The sequence below is a fragment of the Solea solea genome, chromosome 1, assembly GCF_958295425.1.
Source record: "Solea solea chromosome 1, fSolSol10.1, whole genome shotgun sequence".
Taxonomy (NCBI): Eukaryota; Metazoa; Chordata; class Actinopteri; order Pleuronectiformes; family Soleidae; genus Solea; species Solea solea.
The window spans coordinates 19479457-19497644 of NC_081134.1; the positions used below are offsets into that span (position 1 = coordinate 19479457).

Sequence of the window (18188 nt, forward strand, 5' to 3'; positions counted from 1 at the left end):
CTGTGAGGCTGCATTAAAGCAGCAGTGTGTAACTTGTAAGCATAAACGAATGAGTTCAATTTTTACCACAGATACCATTTTGGCTTCTCAGAAGCCGTCGTCATTGTCAAGGCTTCCTTGGACAGCTGCCTTATTTAGACTTAACGTCTTCTGTTTCTACAATCCTGAAGAATTTTAAGACTTAAACCTTAAGACTGAATGATATTAAATGTGCTCTACAAACTAAAAATCACCTTAGCATAGCTTAATGACACACTATGACACTAATAAACCCTTTATTTCATTTGACAGTTAGTGGCACAAATCTTGGATATTAAGGTTCCCCTTAACTGCCGACTAGGGTGCCAACTTTTGCATCGTGACGGACTCTAACGCAAATTAACTTAAATAATATCTTTATTGTACATGTTTGTATTACATTACATTACATGTCATTTGGCAGACGCTTTTATTCAAAGTGATTTACAATAAGTGCATTTAAACATTTCGGTTCAAACAAGAGCTAGTAAGTAAGAGCTTCAAGTAAGCCAAACTATACAGTGCTAGTCAACAAGTGTTTTTTTTGTCGTCGTCGTCTTAGTTATTGTGATGTCTAATGGTTCTTTGACTCCAGCTCTTTTCCGTACATGAAAATCACCCAGGGAGTAAGGACCAGGTACTGTATATTCAGTCTGTCTGTTGAGCAAACTGAGTCATGTCATAGAAAAAGTACTTTAACATTAACATTAATACAACACATTTATTCTTGCAATCTTCTCTTCTTTCTTAAATTCTTAAGTGTTTGCGTTGCTCAAACACTTTATTTGGTGATTATGGAACGCCGTTTCAGAGATTCCTTGGATCTTAAAGGCATCCAGGACCTGAAACGACGAGAGCAACACGACGTAAAGACACAAACAGTCTCAAAACAGAACATATTACAAATGGTGGCACATGAGGTCTTCTTTCTCACCTTGGATATCTGAACCGCTGCACCGAGCTGTAGGTTCCCAGCTGGAGTGTTGCCCACCATTGGCTGGCTGGACCACTGGTGCGTGTACTCGCAGTGAGCACACGTCTGCTTCAGCTGCAGGAAAGTGCCGGTTACTGTTTTAGTAATTGAACAGCTCCGGCTGCAAACTGGACATGTTCTGAAGAGCTCCAACAGATTGTCCTCGTACACAATGTGTTTTTGCATCGTGTCAGGCGGCAGCTCATTTAAGGGACTTGATAAAAGAAAAGAAAAAAAGACAATATTCAATATAGACATGTCTACTAAACAAATAAACATGAAACATTCCAGAGGGGTATTCCAGAAAGCAGGTTCAACACACTCTGAGTCTATCCCTGAACTCTGAGTTGACTTACTCTGAGTCGGGAAACTCTGAGTATCCGGTTCCAGAACAGCTGATCTGAGTTAGTTCAATCAACTCTGAGTATGTTAACCTCGAGGTACGCGCGTGCACAACCACTATAAAAAGCCATCATCAATGGAGCCCCGATACCACGAGTCACCATGACAACCGAGAAAAAAAAAAGATCAACATATTTCAGTGCGAAGGAGTTGGAGATCCTTTTGCTGGGCTACGAAGAATATGAGCACATATTTCGCCGCGAATGCAACACAGCTGCAGCAGCGAAGGAGAGAGAGACGCATGGGAGAAAATTGCTGCCCGAGTCAACGCGTAAGTTTGAATGTACTATTCCATTGACGTAACCGTAAGATCGTAGCATAGCCTATAGTTATGAATATAAGTAGGAATGAAATCTGAGTTTTTCATTTAGGTGCAATCCAACAGGAGAAAGGAGGACTTGGAAGCAGCTCAAAATGAAACATAAAAACATCATTCAAAAAGGTAAGGCATATTTTGCTAGGCTATGATTGCACCTCACTTTGATTTATTTTTTTATTTTTAATTGACTTAGGCTATTAAACGTAACGTAAATATTAATTCAGATTGCAAACATTGAGTTCTGCTCAGCCAACAGAAAGAAGGCAGAGGCCCGAAAAACGGGTGGAGGGCCACCTCCACCACCTCTGTCAGAGGCTGAGGAGCTGGCTCTCAGCCAAAACAGGGGTCGCCCTGTGGCTGAAGGCATCCCCGGGGTAAGCTCATCTGAGCCTGTCACCCCCCAGGACACAAGTGCCTACATCAGATGCAAGTATACACTTATGTCTTTTTTTAAAATAATTATGTATGTATGTGTATATATATATATATATATATATGTATATAAATATATAGTGGAGGAGGAGACGCTGTCTGCTGCCACAGGGAGAGATCCGGAGGGGGGCCTACTGAAGTGTGTCTTAATATTATGTATAGCTACTGGCACTGCTCTACCCATTCATATTCATTTACATTCTTGAGTGGAATTTGGAGTTTGACATGTACACTGAAGTGATGAGCATAGATAATGGACAAACTAGCACATTCTTGTCCTTCAACAGAACATGGCTGGGCATCACCAAGAGGAGGGTCCATCAACTTCTAGAGCACAGCTTGACACAGTGAGATTTTCGGTCAATACCATGTTAAATCTGTATGTAGAACTGCAGGAATTAAATGTCGTCCATATGTTTCCGAGTTGCCGGTAAAAGAGTTGTACAGGGTGCACCTAACCCTAAACCATTCAAAAAACCGAGAAAGAAATGGTGTACCTGGACCGGCAAATCAGAAAAACAGACTTGGAAATTCTATTACTTGAACGCCAGTTGAGGTGGGTGCATTGTCATGGTGAAACAGGTGAATATGTGAAATATGTTAATAGTTGGAACTATATTACAAATCCTGACTGTTGCTTTTGTACTTTTAGAGAATAAAGAAGAACCAAATCACATGTGAATTTGTCTTTTATTTTTAATCAAAACGTCTAATCTGGGTCGGAAGATTCTCTCACGACATAATGCATTTCTAATAAATACGGCTTCGATGTCGATTGGATTTCTAATGAATGGGCAATCCATGTCTAACTGCTTTCTTCGTGTGGGAGGAGACCGGTAGAAACTCTGGGTTTCTTATAGTAAACCTGCCAGCGAGCAGGTTATGTTCACAGAGTAAGTTACCGCAGTAACAGACCCAGAGTTTAAGTTACCTCTCTTTCTGGAACGGATAACTCAGTGTTTCCCTCATCTCAGGGTTAACAAACTCAGAGTTCTCACATAACCCGCTTTCTGGAATACCCCCCAGAACTTTTACCTCGTGTTGGTTTCATCCATGCAGCTTCTGGAGTCGTCCGTAAAAACCTCACACTCTGCCCTACTCTCTGGAGTGAGGCTCACCACTGGGCCCTCCTCAAAGTTAACCTCGAGACCCACAGAATTGCCCGTGTCACACGACACATCCCTGTTATAAGGTCGGGTCTCCGTAGCTGTGCAAAAACAACAGATTCCACTATATTATACTTTCAAATAAGCAAAAACACGAGAAGCACAAATTAAGCTGTGGTAGCACCATAGCTTAATAAATAGCTGTTAATAAAATACAATTTTTACAGATTTATAAAGTGCATATACTGTACGTAAAGCCTGTATTTTGAGACACTGTGACATTTATAAAATGTGTATTGTAAAGTACAATCATTTTCCCTTAACTTTCCTCTTAAATGTCGACCAGGAAGCTGCAAATCTGGATGTCAACTTCTGCACCCTTGCAGATGCTAAATAACTTAAATATCTTGTTTATTTTTACATGTTTTTGTTGTGACAGAAGAATGAAGAAGAGTTTATGAGAAAATGTAAGTTTGTTGTGATGCTGCAGGTCTGGAAGAATCAGGTTATGTTCTGTGATATATATTGATCTCAGTGGATTTTAACTCTTACAGCACGAAAAGGTCATTTATCAGCACCTTTTCCTGTCAACATGGCGGTGTACGCAAACTGAGTCACAAGATGTCCAGAGCTCTATAAGCGAGTTCAGCAAGCATTTAGCAGAGTAACCATATACGACTTATTTCCAAGTAAATGCACTCAGTTGCACTCAGTGTCTTGCAATGCCTTTTGACACTATCATAGTGTATAACAACAAATATCTCTTTCAGACTGTGGCTGTGTTCAGTCTATATGATGACTCACCTTTGCTTCTCCTGTGAGGCTTGATGTCAACCTGATAAAAAGCATGTTTGGTGAGAACTCGCTCCGTCTGGCATCCAATTTCTCTCGTCGGCTTGGGCTGGAAAAATAATGTATTCCAGTTTCAAAATCATCAAGTTTTCCGATTTTTCAGCTTCTTAAATGGGAAGATTTTATCTGGTCTCTTTGCTCCATATAACTGAATAATTTTTGGGTTTTGGACTAGAAAACAAGATGAGACAGTTGAGAACATTCTTTCCAGGTTTTAGAAACACTGATCAACATTTTATGAACCAAACGATTATGACAGATTAATCAATTATGATAAGAATTGTTTATTGAAGCCGTTTATTTATTTTTTATTAACTTTTCGCCAGCACCCCCTTCCCTTGCCCTCCTTTCTCTACTATCTCTATCCTACCCCAACCTATCCTGGCAGATGAGGCCCTTTATGTGTTCCTGTTGGGTTTCTCTTGTGCTTCTCATGTTTGTGGACCTAACTTAAGCTACTCAGTCATTTTATTGTGCAATATTACATAGATAGCCCATATACACTCACCGCTATGAGGCGTGGTTGTGGCAGCAGCTCTTGCGGTCTTGGTCGAGCTACTCTCGGCCGTACAGGGGGAGCAGGTATTGGCACCGCGTCGCTCCTCAGCTTGAGCAGTTTGATGAATCCCATGTCTACCTCCAGACGATTAGAGAAGCTATCCGGGGGAAAATGCAAATTGCAAACTCCAGCTTTGCTGTTGATATCGTCGGGTAAACCCAGTGCAATGAGCCACTTACGCCTCATATCGGCGTCGACCGGGAAATAGTGCAGTGTTGTACGATTTCTGCAGCCGGTAACAACACACTGTCGACCCATGTTAGCTCAAAGCTAAACAACGAATACTTATATGAGCTAGCGCTAAACCCTACAAACTAACCTGACGCATACAACCCGAACTACCAGCTAAACTACTACACAAACATGAGCTGTCTAACCATTTAAAACGGAAAGAAACTGCATATAGTCACTAATTGAACATCACCAACTAACCAGAACGTAAACAAACATCATCTACGCACTCCACTGGTTATAACTCAGTGTTCCGTTTCGGTCACTTTACCATTCCAACATTACACTACAGTATCAATATTTAAAAATACAATTAATAGCTACTGATTAAATTCGTTTTCGCCAGAAAAAAATCGTTTTAAGCGCCACAGCGGTTCATAATTTGGCAGAGCGGAAACGGAAATTGAATGTCTAGTGTCCCAAAATGATCTTCCCCTGCTCCGATAGGTCATAAAGGCAGCCTCAACTTATTTCACACCGTTTTCGTAGTTTTGGCTTATTTATCCACCAACTATACATGTTTGTTTAAAACGCAATTTTATTACGTTGAAATGCATGTGAAACTTAGCGTCCGTTTTGAATACTAATATCTAAACAATGATTTAGGTACAGTTGCAGCAGTAGCGTGTGCTATTTTGTGAAAACATGTTCATCTTTTTACTTAATAATATTTGTTAATGGTTAGATATTTTAATCCTACATTTGTGAATATATGATTAGGACCACAACACTACCAACTCTATCTGGATATAATGGAGAAGGGGAATAGTTGCCAAATTATCTGCTTTACAGCAGGTTTGGCATTCTTTGCAATGTGTGTGCTATAGTTACATCATGTTTTATCACATTTTTTTTATCTTAAAGTTCATCATTCAAAGCACACTTTATGTGAAAAGCACATAAATTGTCACATTTATGCAGCATTATGGCAATTCAGAAGCCAGTCTCCAGAAAAGTGTATCTACAATACAAAAGATATGACTTCATCTTTGGAAAATTCTAACTCACCTTACTTTGCCCCTTACCTTTAATCTGAATGTGCTGGGGAACGGCTGCTGCTTGAGACACACAAGGACAGAATAGTCCTGAAAATTCCAATATTCTTCTGAGGATGCAGTATCATGTATTCCGTTTCGTAGGATAAATAGGGAAAGTCATGCTTATCATACTAATCAACAGGAATGCACATACAGAAACAGACACGAGTTTTGTTTTTCCAGGGAAAAAGTTTAATTCTCGTCATAGTGAACATATTCCAGAGCCGATGTAGTGATCACAGCTGAGAGATGGCTGCTGCTTGATCATGAGAACGGACACCAGAGATCAGAGAACGAACAGTGTTTGGTGTCACGTGTCGTTAACAAGATATTTGAATATCGGCTGTTCTGGCTGTAGGCTGGTCGAGCTGCGTTCATCACAGTCACGGCAGTATTTAGTGACACTCGGGTGTTTGTTTGGGAGCCAAATACAGTCTCGCTGCTTTGGTGGTCAATGGCAGCCTAAGTCCATTAACCTTCAAAATGCATAACAAAAGGTTGTTGATGAAACAATGTAGACTAAAGATTTGAGATCTCAGCATAGGTTAAGTCAAGATTGACGTTGGGCCAGTTTGTTGAAAACAGAAAACAACGTGTATCCTTTGAAAAACGCAGTAAGAATGAGGAAAATCAGGTTTTCACCATGAAAAAGTTCACATTTTGTTCAAGTTTTGCCACAAGATAAGATTTCTGGACACTAAGCAATGTGACCAGGACAAATCCTATCACATACAATGCTCTTAAAGCTGCTGTCAGTGAAATCTTTGAGTTAAAATATGTGTTAAATCACTCGATATTCTGACAGCTATTGCTGATGTAGAGCGTTTGCTCAGTCGCATGGATCTCTTAGTCTCAGGGTCAGACAGTAAATATCGGAGAAACGTTGTCATCTACACTAATTTTATCCAACCAGGAGCCAGAACTCCACAAAGAGGTGGTTCTTTTTATTTGTGAGTTTTGGGTGATATATGGAACACCAGCAATAGCTAAAAGACATAGCTGACAGCAGCTTTAAAAGAGTGTGATTTCCCTCTCATTCTGTGGCAGTGAAAAGAAAAAATGTATACATACAATAGACTGTTTTTCAAGAATAGGCATATATCACTTGCATGACTGCATAAACGTTTGTTCAACAAAGGCATAATATTATGTGTTTTCTATCACGACATTTGAAACGGTCCGATTGTACATTTCAAGTGGATATGAATTTTTCTAACTGCATGAAAAAACAAAACAATCGATTCTATGACAGATAGAAGTGAAACCTTCAAAATCTTACTCTGGCTACGTTCAGATCAACAGGTGAAAGTGACTTGTATACGATTTATTTTTAGTGATGTGACTCTGATCAGTTTTCAATTCAAAGTTCAGCATTGTAAACTATGAAATAAACTCACTTTCATGTAAGTGTGAGGCCTGAAATGTTGATTATCACTTTAGACTTCCCCCCCCGCCACATATCTGTAAAGTTCAATACCCTTATGAAACACAACTAAGTAAACAAACAAAAAAAAATAAACAACAAAAAAGATAAAATCTAAAAATACATTTCCAATCACAGTGCAATAAATTATGAGATTAACCAAAAACCAATCCACCATCGACTCAAAGTGTCTGTTTCACATTGATCTGACCTCGGCTACACAATCAGGGGACTGCTAAGAAAACTCTTTGCGTAATCCATACATCACTACTGCACCTAAGCGCCCAGCAGGGGGCACTACTGCATGATTGCTGCATCTGGTGGCATTACAAAAGTATAATGTGGGGAAACTGGACACAGAAGAAAAATGTCCCACGTTTCAAACATTTCTAGCTACTCCTGAAGCAGCCGTGACTTCATTTATGTATATACAGTTATGAATGATATGAATGTGGTTATGAGCTATGGTGTACGTGTGTGCTTTGCTACATTGGACATCACTTATTTTGCTCGTCAGTGCTTTAAATCTGTCGCAGGGCAGGAGCCAGATTGTGAAATGACAAAGTGGATTTAATCTTTTTGTTACCAAGGCCACTATGGAACTGAAGAAGAAAACACAAAATCCTCCATTGCTTGTTTTCTATAATTTCACTGGCTCCAATATAACTTAACTAATCTGCCAACAAGAAAAATGATGAAGTATTTAATGTAATGCAGTGTATTTTGTCAAGATTAGGGACTGATTTTTAAAGCTGCCGTCAGTGAAATACTTTAGTCACAATCAGTGGTGACTGTAAATCTAATTCCACAAAGAGTCGGCCCTCTCCCCTCGCGAGTTTGACGTCACTGACGGCAGCTTTAAATTTAAAAGGACAGGTCTGGTTATATTGTGCATTTTCTTTCCTCTCTCTAATCATTTCTGTATCCCATGAATTCTGAGTGAGACATATCTGTTAAGCCACACTGTGGCACTGGTTTGTCCTGTATTTACAGTATATTACTTAAATTTAAATAAAAAGGCACATATTTGTGACCTGTTTTTAACAATGAAGTGATAAAGTTAGGGTTTAATAAGCAGGAAAACGTAAAGGATTGACAGACGTAAAACAGCTCGTTGGTTTTGGTCTTCTCACTGGATTTGTTGAAAACAAAAAATTAAATATAGCGTTGTCCTTTTAAACTCCTACGAGTTCCAATATTCATCCACTTCTGAGGTTACACTGGTAACATACAGTCTATGTGTGTGTGTGTGACATTGAAACCTTTGTATGCTTCAAACCGTGTTTGTGAAGTGTTTGATTGTCCAACATGGTCTCCAAAAAACACCTAAAAACAAGGTTTTTTCCAATTTTCCTAGCAAGCTTATTCACTTTATAACCCAAGTGTGTGGACCTTTTTTTCCAAAGAGTGTAACATGTCCTCTTGAGGAGACATAAAAGCCACCCAAAAAAATACTATGGAGGTGAGAACCTTCTGAGCACAATGAGGCCTTTACGATTCATCACGGGAGTCAACAATAAACCATGTGTCATGAGTCATGAGTTTATGAATGAGGCGCCTATGTTTTTCCTTTTTTCCACTGACACTAATTAACAGGCCACATGGCATGTTCCCGTAAAGGTATCGTTTTTAGTGTGATTGTATGAAGTATGGACTAATGTGAAACCGGTCCGCCTTCAGTTAAAACTTGGCTACCAGCATGGACACACTTAAAACAGATTTAGCCACTAACAAAAAGGCTCACCTAATAAAACCTACTCTTTTCTCAGTTCTATAATATCATAAGAATACGTTTGCCACTGTATCTTGCCATTAAACCTCCTTTTACTCTGAGAAACTGAGGATTGTGTCAACCACACACTCTCCTGCACCAATGTCCATAGAGGAATTCAACGATTTTACATCATGGCACGCATGACTTGTTGACCCACAGTTGCCTCCATGAGTGAGTTCAAATGTTTTCTTTTGCAAGAAAACATTTGAACTTCTTTTGTTTTAAATCCCTCATTTGGATTTAAATAAGTGAAACGAACTGACCAAAATGAGGCCGCAGCAGACAAGAAGCCTCTGTGTCCCCACAAGTTAAAAATGCTGATTTGTAGTTTGGTAGTTTGGTGTGGCAATTTACAGAGCAACATAAAGCTGTTTTATGGCGAAATAATGCAGCGAACATATTCCTACGATATCTTAGATTAGATTAAATTAGGTTGGCCTTAGGTTAAGAGGCTAAAATGTGTTTACCAGGTTCTAGATGACGGGAAAGCAAACAGCACAGTCTATGTCTGAATCTCATATAAGCAGAAACAATCCTTTTAACTAAACTGAAATTATATCAAAAATGTAACAAAAGGCTACAGTAGCCTCCTGTAAAGTGCAGCAGTCCCATTCAGTAACAGTGTGAAGGCAGAGGGGAAACTACCTGTCCATTTTCTACTCTTCGATTCTACACACGAGATCCAGCCGCAGTGGAGATGTACGCTTCAAAGCCCAAAGAATTTCGGAGATATGGCGAAGGTGATGGAAAAAGCCCTCTTCCAGTGACCTGATGCTTTTTGGACGTTGAATAATTAACATTGAAGTCTGATGGAGTTCAGTTGTTCCATTCAAATATCCGCGACCGATAAAACCGCGGTCACAGGACATGGACTGCCCTCTCCCACGAAGCTTAATGGTACTTGGCCCACTTCACGCTGATCACAGTCGGACGAAGACAACCAGAGTCACTCACTTTAGAGTGGAAATAGAGGGGAGGAACTAGGAGTTTGTCCCTCTTTCCCTCTCGAGCTGTGCCCCTCCAGACACACTTTCCTCTCATCCTCGCATCATTTGACAGCATCTCTTCTGGAGGCACGAGAGTTGCAGAAAAGAGGCATCCATTGCAATGTGATGAGAAGTGAGTGAGTGAGTGTAGAGCGGTGGAGGTGGTGGTGTTGTTACCATATGTGAGATTCACAATGAGTCATTTTTATGACACCCACCCCTCCACCTAGTCGACGGTAGTTCATTCCTCCGTACAACCTGGAGAGTGAGAGGACAGTGACAGTCAAATGGCAGAACAGAATAGACACTTTTTTAACAATTTTTATGTGATATGGAGCAAAGACACAAGAAAATATTCACTTTTAAGAAGCTGAAAGCTTGTTTTAACTATTTAAAAAATTAAATCATACCTCCATGTGTTGGCGTCAGGGTCGTAGACTTCTATAGTTTTGAGATACGTCGTTCCGTCAAAGCCTCCTACTGCCATCAGCTGACCGTTAACCACAGCCAAGCCCACCTGCAAGTACGACAACACTTCAGCGTCATATGCAAATTAAAGCATATTATGGTGCATTCACACCAAACGCAACATTGTTTTTTTTTGCTCTTCACATAAAAAAGTCAGGGCAAAGACTCAAGCAGATGCGAATATTGCATACATTGTGTTTAAAACTCACAAAATCCCAAAACATACACACACACACACACACACACACACACACACACACACACACACACACACACACACACACACACACACACACTCACACTCACACACACACACACACACACTCACCCCGCTCCGCCTGGAGGTCATGGCCACCACAGGAGACCACTGGTTGGTCCTGGGGTTGTACCGCTCTGCACTGCTCAACTCCGTGGTGTCGTCCCTCCCTCCGACAGAGTAAATCATGTCCTGGTAGACGGCACAGCCCAGGTGCTTCCTCCTGGTGCCCATCGGGGATACGGTGTGCCAGCGGTTCTCCTGCGGGTTGTAGCGCTCCACTACAGAAAAGAAGAACGACAATAACACAAGACATTTTGTCTAGTGAGAACAAGCATCAAGCTGCAGCATCAGTGTGTCACTCCCCCCCAGAAAATTCCCTCAAGTCACACCACACCTGTATTTAACGGTGACGTTCCATCCGAACCTCCCACCGCATAAAGAAACCCTCCGAGCACAGCCACAGCTACACCCAGTCGCCTGGTGCTCATGGAGGCCACACGAGTCCATTTGTTCTCCTTTGGATCATATCTGAAGAACAGGAAGGATGGAACTTTAATTTTTACATGTGGAGACACTGACACTGATGAGACAATTCAAACAAAGTCCTTACCTTTCCACAATGTTGAGGCAAGAAACCCCATCCTGACCTCCTACGGCGTACAGGTAACCACCCAGGACAGCCACGCCCACACTGGTGCGACACGTGCTTGTAGGAGCCACGTCACTGCTCCACTGATTTGTCTTAGGATCATATCTGGATGAAAAAACATAGAAAATAATAATTTTTTCATTAAATCCAAGTAAAGACCAGAGAGCAGCAGGAGTGTAAGCCCTTACCTCTCCACAGAATTGAGATACGACGAGCCGTCGTGACCTCCCACCGCGTACAGCAAGTCGTCCAGGACACTGACACCGACCCCACATCGCCGCTTGCTCATCGATGCTACCATCCGCCACTCGTTGGTCTGAGGATCGTATCGCTCCACGCTGGAAATGGCGTCTCCGCTGCACCATCCACCAACTACAGGACAAAGGAGAAGAGGGACACATGGATGAGGATACAGTCTCCACATACTTTGAACTTCAGTGCCTGAAGATACTGACCTGCAAAAAGAACCTCTCCACAGCGGATGGGTTTCCTCGGCCGTGTCCTGGGGCCCTGCATCAGGGGCCTCTCCTGTGGCAGCAGCAGATAATTCTTCGCTTCATCAACCAGGTCTCTGAAACATCAGAACAGCATGTCAGTAAAAATGAGCTTATGACGCCAGAATCGTACAAATTAACTCTAAAACACTTTAAAATTAAATTAAGTATTTCAGTCTCGGCTCCAAAAAGCAGCACCCACCTGCACTCCTCGTCACTCTTGATGAGTGGATCTGAACCCACAGTGCCGACCAGGAACTTGGGACTGAGCAGCGGCAGACGTACATGCTGCAGGACCTGAAACGACACACAAAGCCATTTTTTTTTCCCCCAAATGTACTTTGTAGTAGCTGTAATGGGTTATGTGTGACAGCGTTGCTGATCAGTCATGTCAAAATTACGATTAATAGTTTTTTCATATACAAATGTGTGCAGCTGTGCACCAGTTGCTCCTCCAAATGTTGGATTCAGGACAGAGAAACATCAAGATTGATTTTAATCTGTTAACATGGGTATTTCGGATTTGTTTCTCCTCGAGACAAACCTGTGGCAGCTGCGGCCTGCGTTCCTGGATGCTGTATTTCACCCAGGCCATCACCGCGTTGAAGACCTGCTCCTCGCTCCGCACGTTTAGCTCATCACTAGAGATTATATCGATCAGCTGGTTGGCTGGCAGCAGCATGAACTCTTCACTTTCCATGACCTGAGATGAACAGTCGTGGAATGATATGAAAATATCATGTCACAATTAAAATCAATGTTGCTTAGTAAACATTTTAAAAACAGTAATCTTAAGGAGATGATTACAAAAAAGGAGGCTACCCCTTGTAGCACTTGATGAATAAATCAGTAGGAAAGTATGTTGGTGAGCTAGACAGCATTTTCAAATAGCTCAAGTAAAATAGTAACAACTTCCACATTAGCATTCTCCAAATAATGGAAATTGACCACTATCAACTGATCGTGAGTGTTTTTTTTTTTTATCCTGCCTGTGGATGTGACTGCAGACCACTGATCTCTAACATGCACACGTGAGTTAGTGCTGATTTTCCTGCTCTGAACCGACTACGTGTTAACATGTTTTCACTCGCACACACACGGAGCACAGCCAAGTGTAAAAACTGTTTCCATAACTATTTCCCTTTTTTGTTCAGTATTTCCCCCTTTTGTGCCGTTTGCATTTACCTGCATCCTTTTTGCAGGGCCGTGCCGCATGTAGGAATTTAACCCACTAGGGACAATTGTTCACGTACAGTACGTCTATGCTCTTACCTCTTGAAAATTGTGCTGGGTGAACTTGTCTGCAATGCGGAGCAGCTCGCGGCAAGAGTGCGTGTCAGCGAAAGCCCTGATGCCCAGACAGTTGGAGGGATCCAGCTGCCTCTTGAGGAACTCGCAGCAGGCCTCCTGGATCTCAGCCAGCTGGAGGAGGCAGGCTGCGGGAAGAAGTGTTTGCACATTCCCCTCCTCTACAGTCACCTGGGAGAAGGGAAGAGAGGATATTATGGAGTTCACCATTCATATCATGAGCCCAAAAATCAAAAAGACTCTCAGAAACATGAAAAACATTAATAACACACTTCTAACGGCATTGTCCTCGTTACCTGTGAGGTGTAGGCAAAGTCAATGAGCAGCTCCATGGCTCTCTCGTCGATGTCCCGGATAACTACCTCAGTCTGTCTGCTTTCTGCCAGCTCCCCAGTAAACATTGCCCTGTAAACAACATCGACGTAAATCACAAGATGTAATGCAATTACAGCCAGCACTTCAGAGGTGTTGATTCACTGTCCAACTGATTCATTTCCACAAACAACTCTAAGTCTCCAAGTACCTGAAATAGGGGCTGCAGGCGGATAGAATCACACGGTGAGCGTAGATCTTCTTGGCCCCCACCACCAGCACCACGTCACAGAGCTCACGGTGTTTCCTCAGCAGGTTGATCACCTCCAGGGTCTGCCGCGGGTGTTTGTCTGAGACGTAGGGCATGCGTGCAGGCTGGGGGACCCCTTCAGGGAGTTTGTTGGGGTCCCCCAGAGTGCAGCGGCTGGTGATGTCCATTCCAGTGGTGTCTTGGCGTACGCTGGAGGCCCTTGATATTGTTAATTATTTGAGCAATCATCACGTGCAAGAACATAAACTTGGTTGTTGTTGTAGAACATGTAAAAAATAAGTGATAATAAGTAGAAGTAGAAGAACTAGTGTTTCTGTCTAGACCCAGGGTTTACTATTTACGACAGCAACAAGAGTTAATGAAGAAGAACTGATGGCCTTTATTGGCGAGTTTAAAGTTTTATTATTCTACAAAGTGCTGGTGATAATTTATGAGGTTTGTGACATGACTTTATCTGCGCGTACGTGTGTTCTTGGGGATAGCGGTCACTCCCTCTTGGATGAAGTGATAACTTTTGGCATTTGCTGTAACATAATTAAAGGCTACAACCACCTGAGTGACAGTTGGAGTACTGTTTGGCACACTCTGTGTCTGGCTCGGTCGGGTTTGAGCAGAAAAATGTGGCCTGAGTCACACTCTAGTCCCTATTAACTTGTCCATTTCCTGTCAAACAAGTACATTTGGTCATTAATTCATCTGAGTTTATATTTTGGGATTCCACTTCCCCTCACTATATCTTTCCCATAAGTTTCCCAGCCTATTAAAAAAAGAACAGTTTGGAATTTCTGCTCAGCGTCATCTCCTAACCTGTCAGAGGTCAGACACTGACCACAGGCTTCAGTTAAAAGCCAGAGCAGAGCATGTGGTTGGACCCACCCAGTCTTGTAGGGGGGCTGGGACGTGAGGGATTCCTGTTGGAAAACTAGTCTTCAAAGGGAAACTGTATGAGAAGGGGTTGCTCATGTTGCTGTAACCAGCAGGACGGAGGTTGAAGGGAAGTTGTTGTGAGAATTTAGCCTGTTTAAAAGTCATGTTAATAAAAAAAACAACAAAGAGCCTTAACCACATTTCTTTCTATTCTAGAAAGAATCAGGCCCACATTCTTCCACACCTACCTGCGCATTGGCTTTGATTCCATGCACTGAAGAACAAAGTTAAGTCCCACACCTTTAGGTGAACCTAGAAGGCCAACAAAGGAAATAGCAAAACAATGTTTCAGAGTCATTTTACAAATACCCCGTTCCGTCCAGTTTTAGATTCAGATTCCTTGAGGGAAACGTACTCATGTGGCTGATTAGAAACTGTGCTTTTCTGTCACAATAACAACTTGTCCTTACTCTGTATTGGTGCCTACCAGAACCCCACCCTACCCTGCCACCTACTTCATTTGTAGTCATTTATCCAGGACATTGTGTTAGCTTACGGCCACAAATTAATTTCAGGCACACCTGTGCAATGTTCTTAGACACCGTCAGACTGTCTTTATTCATTTGATTTGTAACTGACACTTTGTTCTGGAGACTATCGTGACGTCTGTGCTTTTCTGTTTCTCATAGTTTCAGTTTCTCACACATTTTTATATATATTTTAAGGACTTTTTATTTCCTTTACATTGATTTCTCACAATTATGTCTCTGTGTTGTTTTCAAATGTGGGTTGTTGTTTTTAATGTTCCTATACTGCACCTTGAATCTGGCTTTGTGTATGAAAAGTGCACTATAAAACTGCCTTGCCTTAAAATGTTAATAATTTATCATAAGGTTGAGTTTGTACTGAGCTGCAATAGATTAAAAATTCACAAAATAACACTTTGTAACTCAACAACTTTTTAAACAACTCTTGTGTGCTGTGACAGATCGTTGCAAAATTCCCCAAAAGACTTTGGCGCAGAAGGTGCAACACAAATTTCAATTTCCAGTCGTTTGTGGCTGTCTAATGGCAAGACAAAGAGTCAAACATACTCATAATACAGCAGTTCATTGTCAACACTTAAACAAAGAAGCCAAACAGACACATTCACACAAATGCAGAGCATTAATATACAAATACAAACACAATATAAATCCTAATTTAACAGCAGTTATTAACGTGCATGTTCAATTTTTCCTCTTCGTGTTTATCCAAATCATGGCAGTTCCCCACAATCAACTCATTTTAGGAGCTTTCTTTTATTAACCACAATGTGCAATATTATCACGATAATTAGATATGAGCTGATACGATGCTCAGTATTGATATTGTCTGATACAGAACAGAAATCCTATATACGTATATGGTATACATCACATGCACACACATCAAATGTAAATACAAATCAGCAACAGTATTTTATTTTCGTCATGTTGTGACTGTTTATCTCCCGCCCCCCTACTGATCAAACTAGACACTGGGAATTGCATATCGGTATACTTGAGTTCGTGAAATCGGTAGATACTTGAGTTTGTGATATCGGTAACGTACACGAAAAAGTGGTATTGTGCCATCCCTAGCGATAATATATGTCTGAGGAGGCAGTAAAGCAACGTTTATTGTCGTGAAAAATTGAAGAATAAGTTATCAATTTTAGCAGATGAACGGCGTGTGCTGCTAACCTGTTACTACATGGATGTTAGCACGATTTCGAAAAGTGTGTAAAGAGTTAGTTAATACAAGGATTCATCCGTACTTCTGGTAGAAGATTATTGGCCAAAATTAAAGAACGACATGTCTTGGCGCAGACTGAGTAAAATAAGGGAGTAAGCATAACAAGATTTTTCCATATTTGGGTGTTGGGTATAGCTAGGAGCTGTTGCTAGCCCCGAGGCTAAGACTCCACAGGCGAGTCCGATTACGAAGATTAATTACGGAACGAAAAACGTCAGGAGTGAACTCAATCGGCCGAGTATAGCAGAATATAAGGAATAAATGACGCCGTTAATTGCTGATTCGTCAATTATCAAGGTTACGTGTGGTCAATGGAGAGGGTGTCATAAACTGTAATGCTAACCTGAACTAAGTTAACGTTACCACTTCCGACACTGCACGCGTTGCTATATTTAGCAGTGACAAATATCTGGTAAAAAATAAAATAAAAAAGCAAACACAATTAAGGTGAAGTTTTACCTCTATATTTCCATCCTAACGACGCACACACGTCGCTCTGCTCGCTGATGTTTACAAATTTCTGCCGTGACTTAAACACTGGTGCTTTTCTTCTTCCTCGATAATATGCGCACGCGTCACTTCCAGCCTGCGTGCTTTTCAAAATAAACGCGTGCATTACGTCATCATGAGCAAATTTAAGTAATATAAAAACTATGACATTTTATTGACACTTAAAAGAATAACACAGCTTTTAAGATAAACAATATATTTTAAAATAACAAATTGTTTCTGTTGTATTTATTACATTTATTTTTATATATTGGCCTTTGTTTATTGCCTTCATACTGCCCAGGCAGATTATAAATATTCATTATGACAATGTCTTACCTCTGTCTACAACTACATGGAGAACAATAATAACAATAATGTCTTCAGTGGAGTTCTTTAAAACGATATATACACAACTCGATTTGTCAATATTTATCAGTGTCAACATATCAAGTCTGGCATTTATAGACAACAAAACGACTGAAACAATTTAAACTGTTAACTGTTAACAAACCTTTTCAAAGAGGAAGTATGTGTTATTTATAATTATGATTGTCTATTTGTATTAGTTATATTATTTTTTATTGTGTTTACTGCCTTCATAACTCCCAATAAGATATTTTAGGTAACCACATATTGTCTTACCTCTTTTGTCCACTAGATGGGGTACTTGTCTGTTGTATTTTTTACATGCTATTTCACTAAAGATCTTTAAAAAATTAACAGAGCTCAGTTACCCACACAAACGATTTCTCACCATACAAAGCTATATTCAGGACCAAAGGAAACAGCTTAATCAAAGTTAATCTATAAGCAATGATGGGTTATTTTGATGGAAATTGTATATTTATTATAAAATGAGAAGTAGTTTTTAACTTTGTAATTTTCAAAAAAATTTCTGCTACAAGATTCGTTTGCTGCTATAACATTCGTTACCTTTGTACACTGGAGCACTGTGACGCAAGAATTTCCCGCAAGGGATTAATAAAGTATATTCTATTCTATTCTATTCTAAACTGTAATTGTTGTCCATGTTGCCATGAAAATTACAATAAATTAAAACTACTGCATCACTTCCATTCATGTCATTGAGTTCCTTTTCTATTTAAAAAAGTCAGCCCCTCAAGGACAATTTGGGATATCCTGATGTACAAGTAAATTGAGAGTAAAGTGGTAGAAAAAA

At 40.7% G+C, this 18188-nt stretch overlaps 2 protein-coding genes across 4 annotated transcripts; both read right to left on the bottom strand.

Moving 5' to 3' along the window:
• Positions 1-378: 378 nt before the first annotated feature.
• Positions 379-5279, bottom strand: LOC131471989 (uncharacterized). Of its 2 annotated transcripts, XM_058648931.1 has the most exons (6): positions 4841-5279; positions 4611-4758; positions 4055-4151; positions 3180-3351; positions 953-1205; positions 379-860 (listed from the first exon to the last, which is right to left on the bottom strand). In XM_058648931.1, the coding sequence occupies exons 2-6, from the start codon at positions 4731-4733 to the stop codon at positions 774-776; spliced, it is 732 nt and encodes a 243-aa protein (XP_058504914.1). In that variant the 5' UTR covers positions 4734-4758; positions 4841-5279; the 3' UTR covers positions 379-773. The 2 variants fall into 2 exon arrangements, with proteins under 2 accessions (XP_058504914.1, XP_058504866.1); XM_058648883.1 differs by having other exon boundaries at positions 4611-5279.
• Positions 5280-9346: 4067 nt separating this feature from the next.
• klhl20 (kelch-like family member 20) lies at positions 9347-17096 on the bottom strand. 2 transcript variants are annotated; one of them, XM_058633053.1, is made up of 14 exons: positions 16976-17096; positions 14989-15052; positions 13814-14062; positions 13587-13695; positions 13255-13461; positions 12527-12685; positions 12185-12279; positions 11944-12059; positions 11677-11860; positions 11450-11593; positions 11234-11367; positions 10909-11117; positions 10523-10629; positions 9347-10370 (listed from the first exon to the last, which is right to left on the bottom strand). In XM_058633053.1, the coding sequence occupies exons 2-14, from the start codon at positions 15009-15011 to the stop codon at positions 10286-10288; spliced, it is 1821 nt and encodes a 606-aa protein (XP_058489036.1). In that variant the 5' UTR covers positions 15012-15052; positions 16976-17096; the 3' UTR covers positions 9347-10285. The 2 variants fall into 2 exon arrangements, with proteins under 2 accessions (XP_058489036.1, XP_058489026.1); XM_058633043.1 differs by having other exon boundaries at positions 13814-14071.
• Between the last annotated feature and the right edge of the window lie 1092 nt (positions 17097-18188).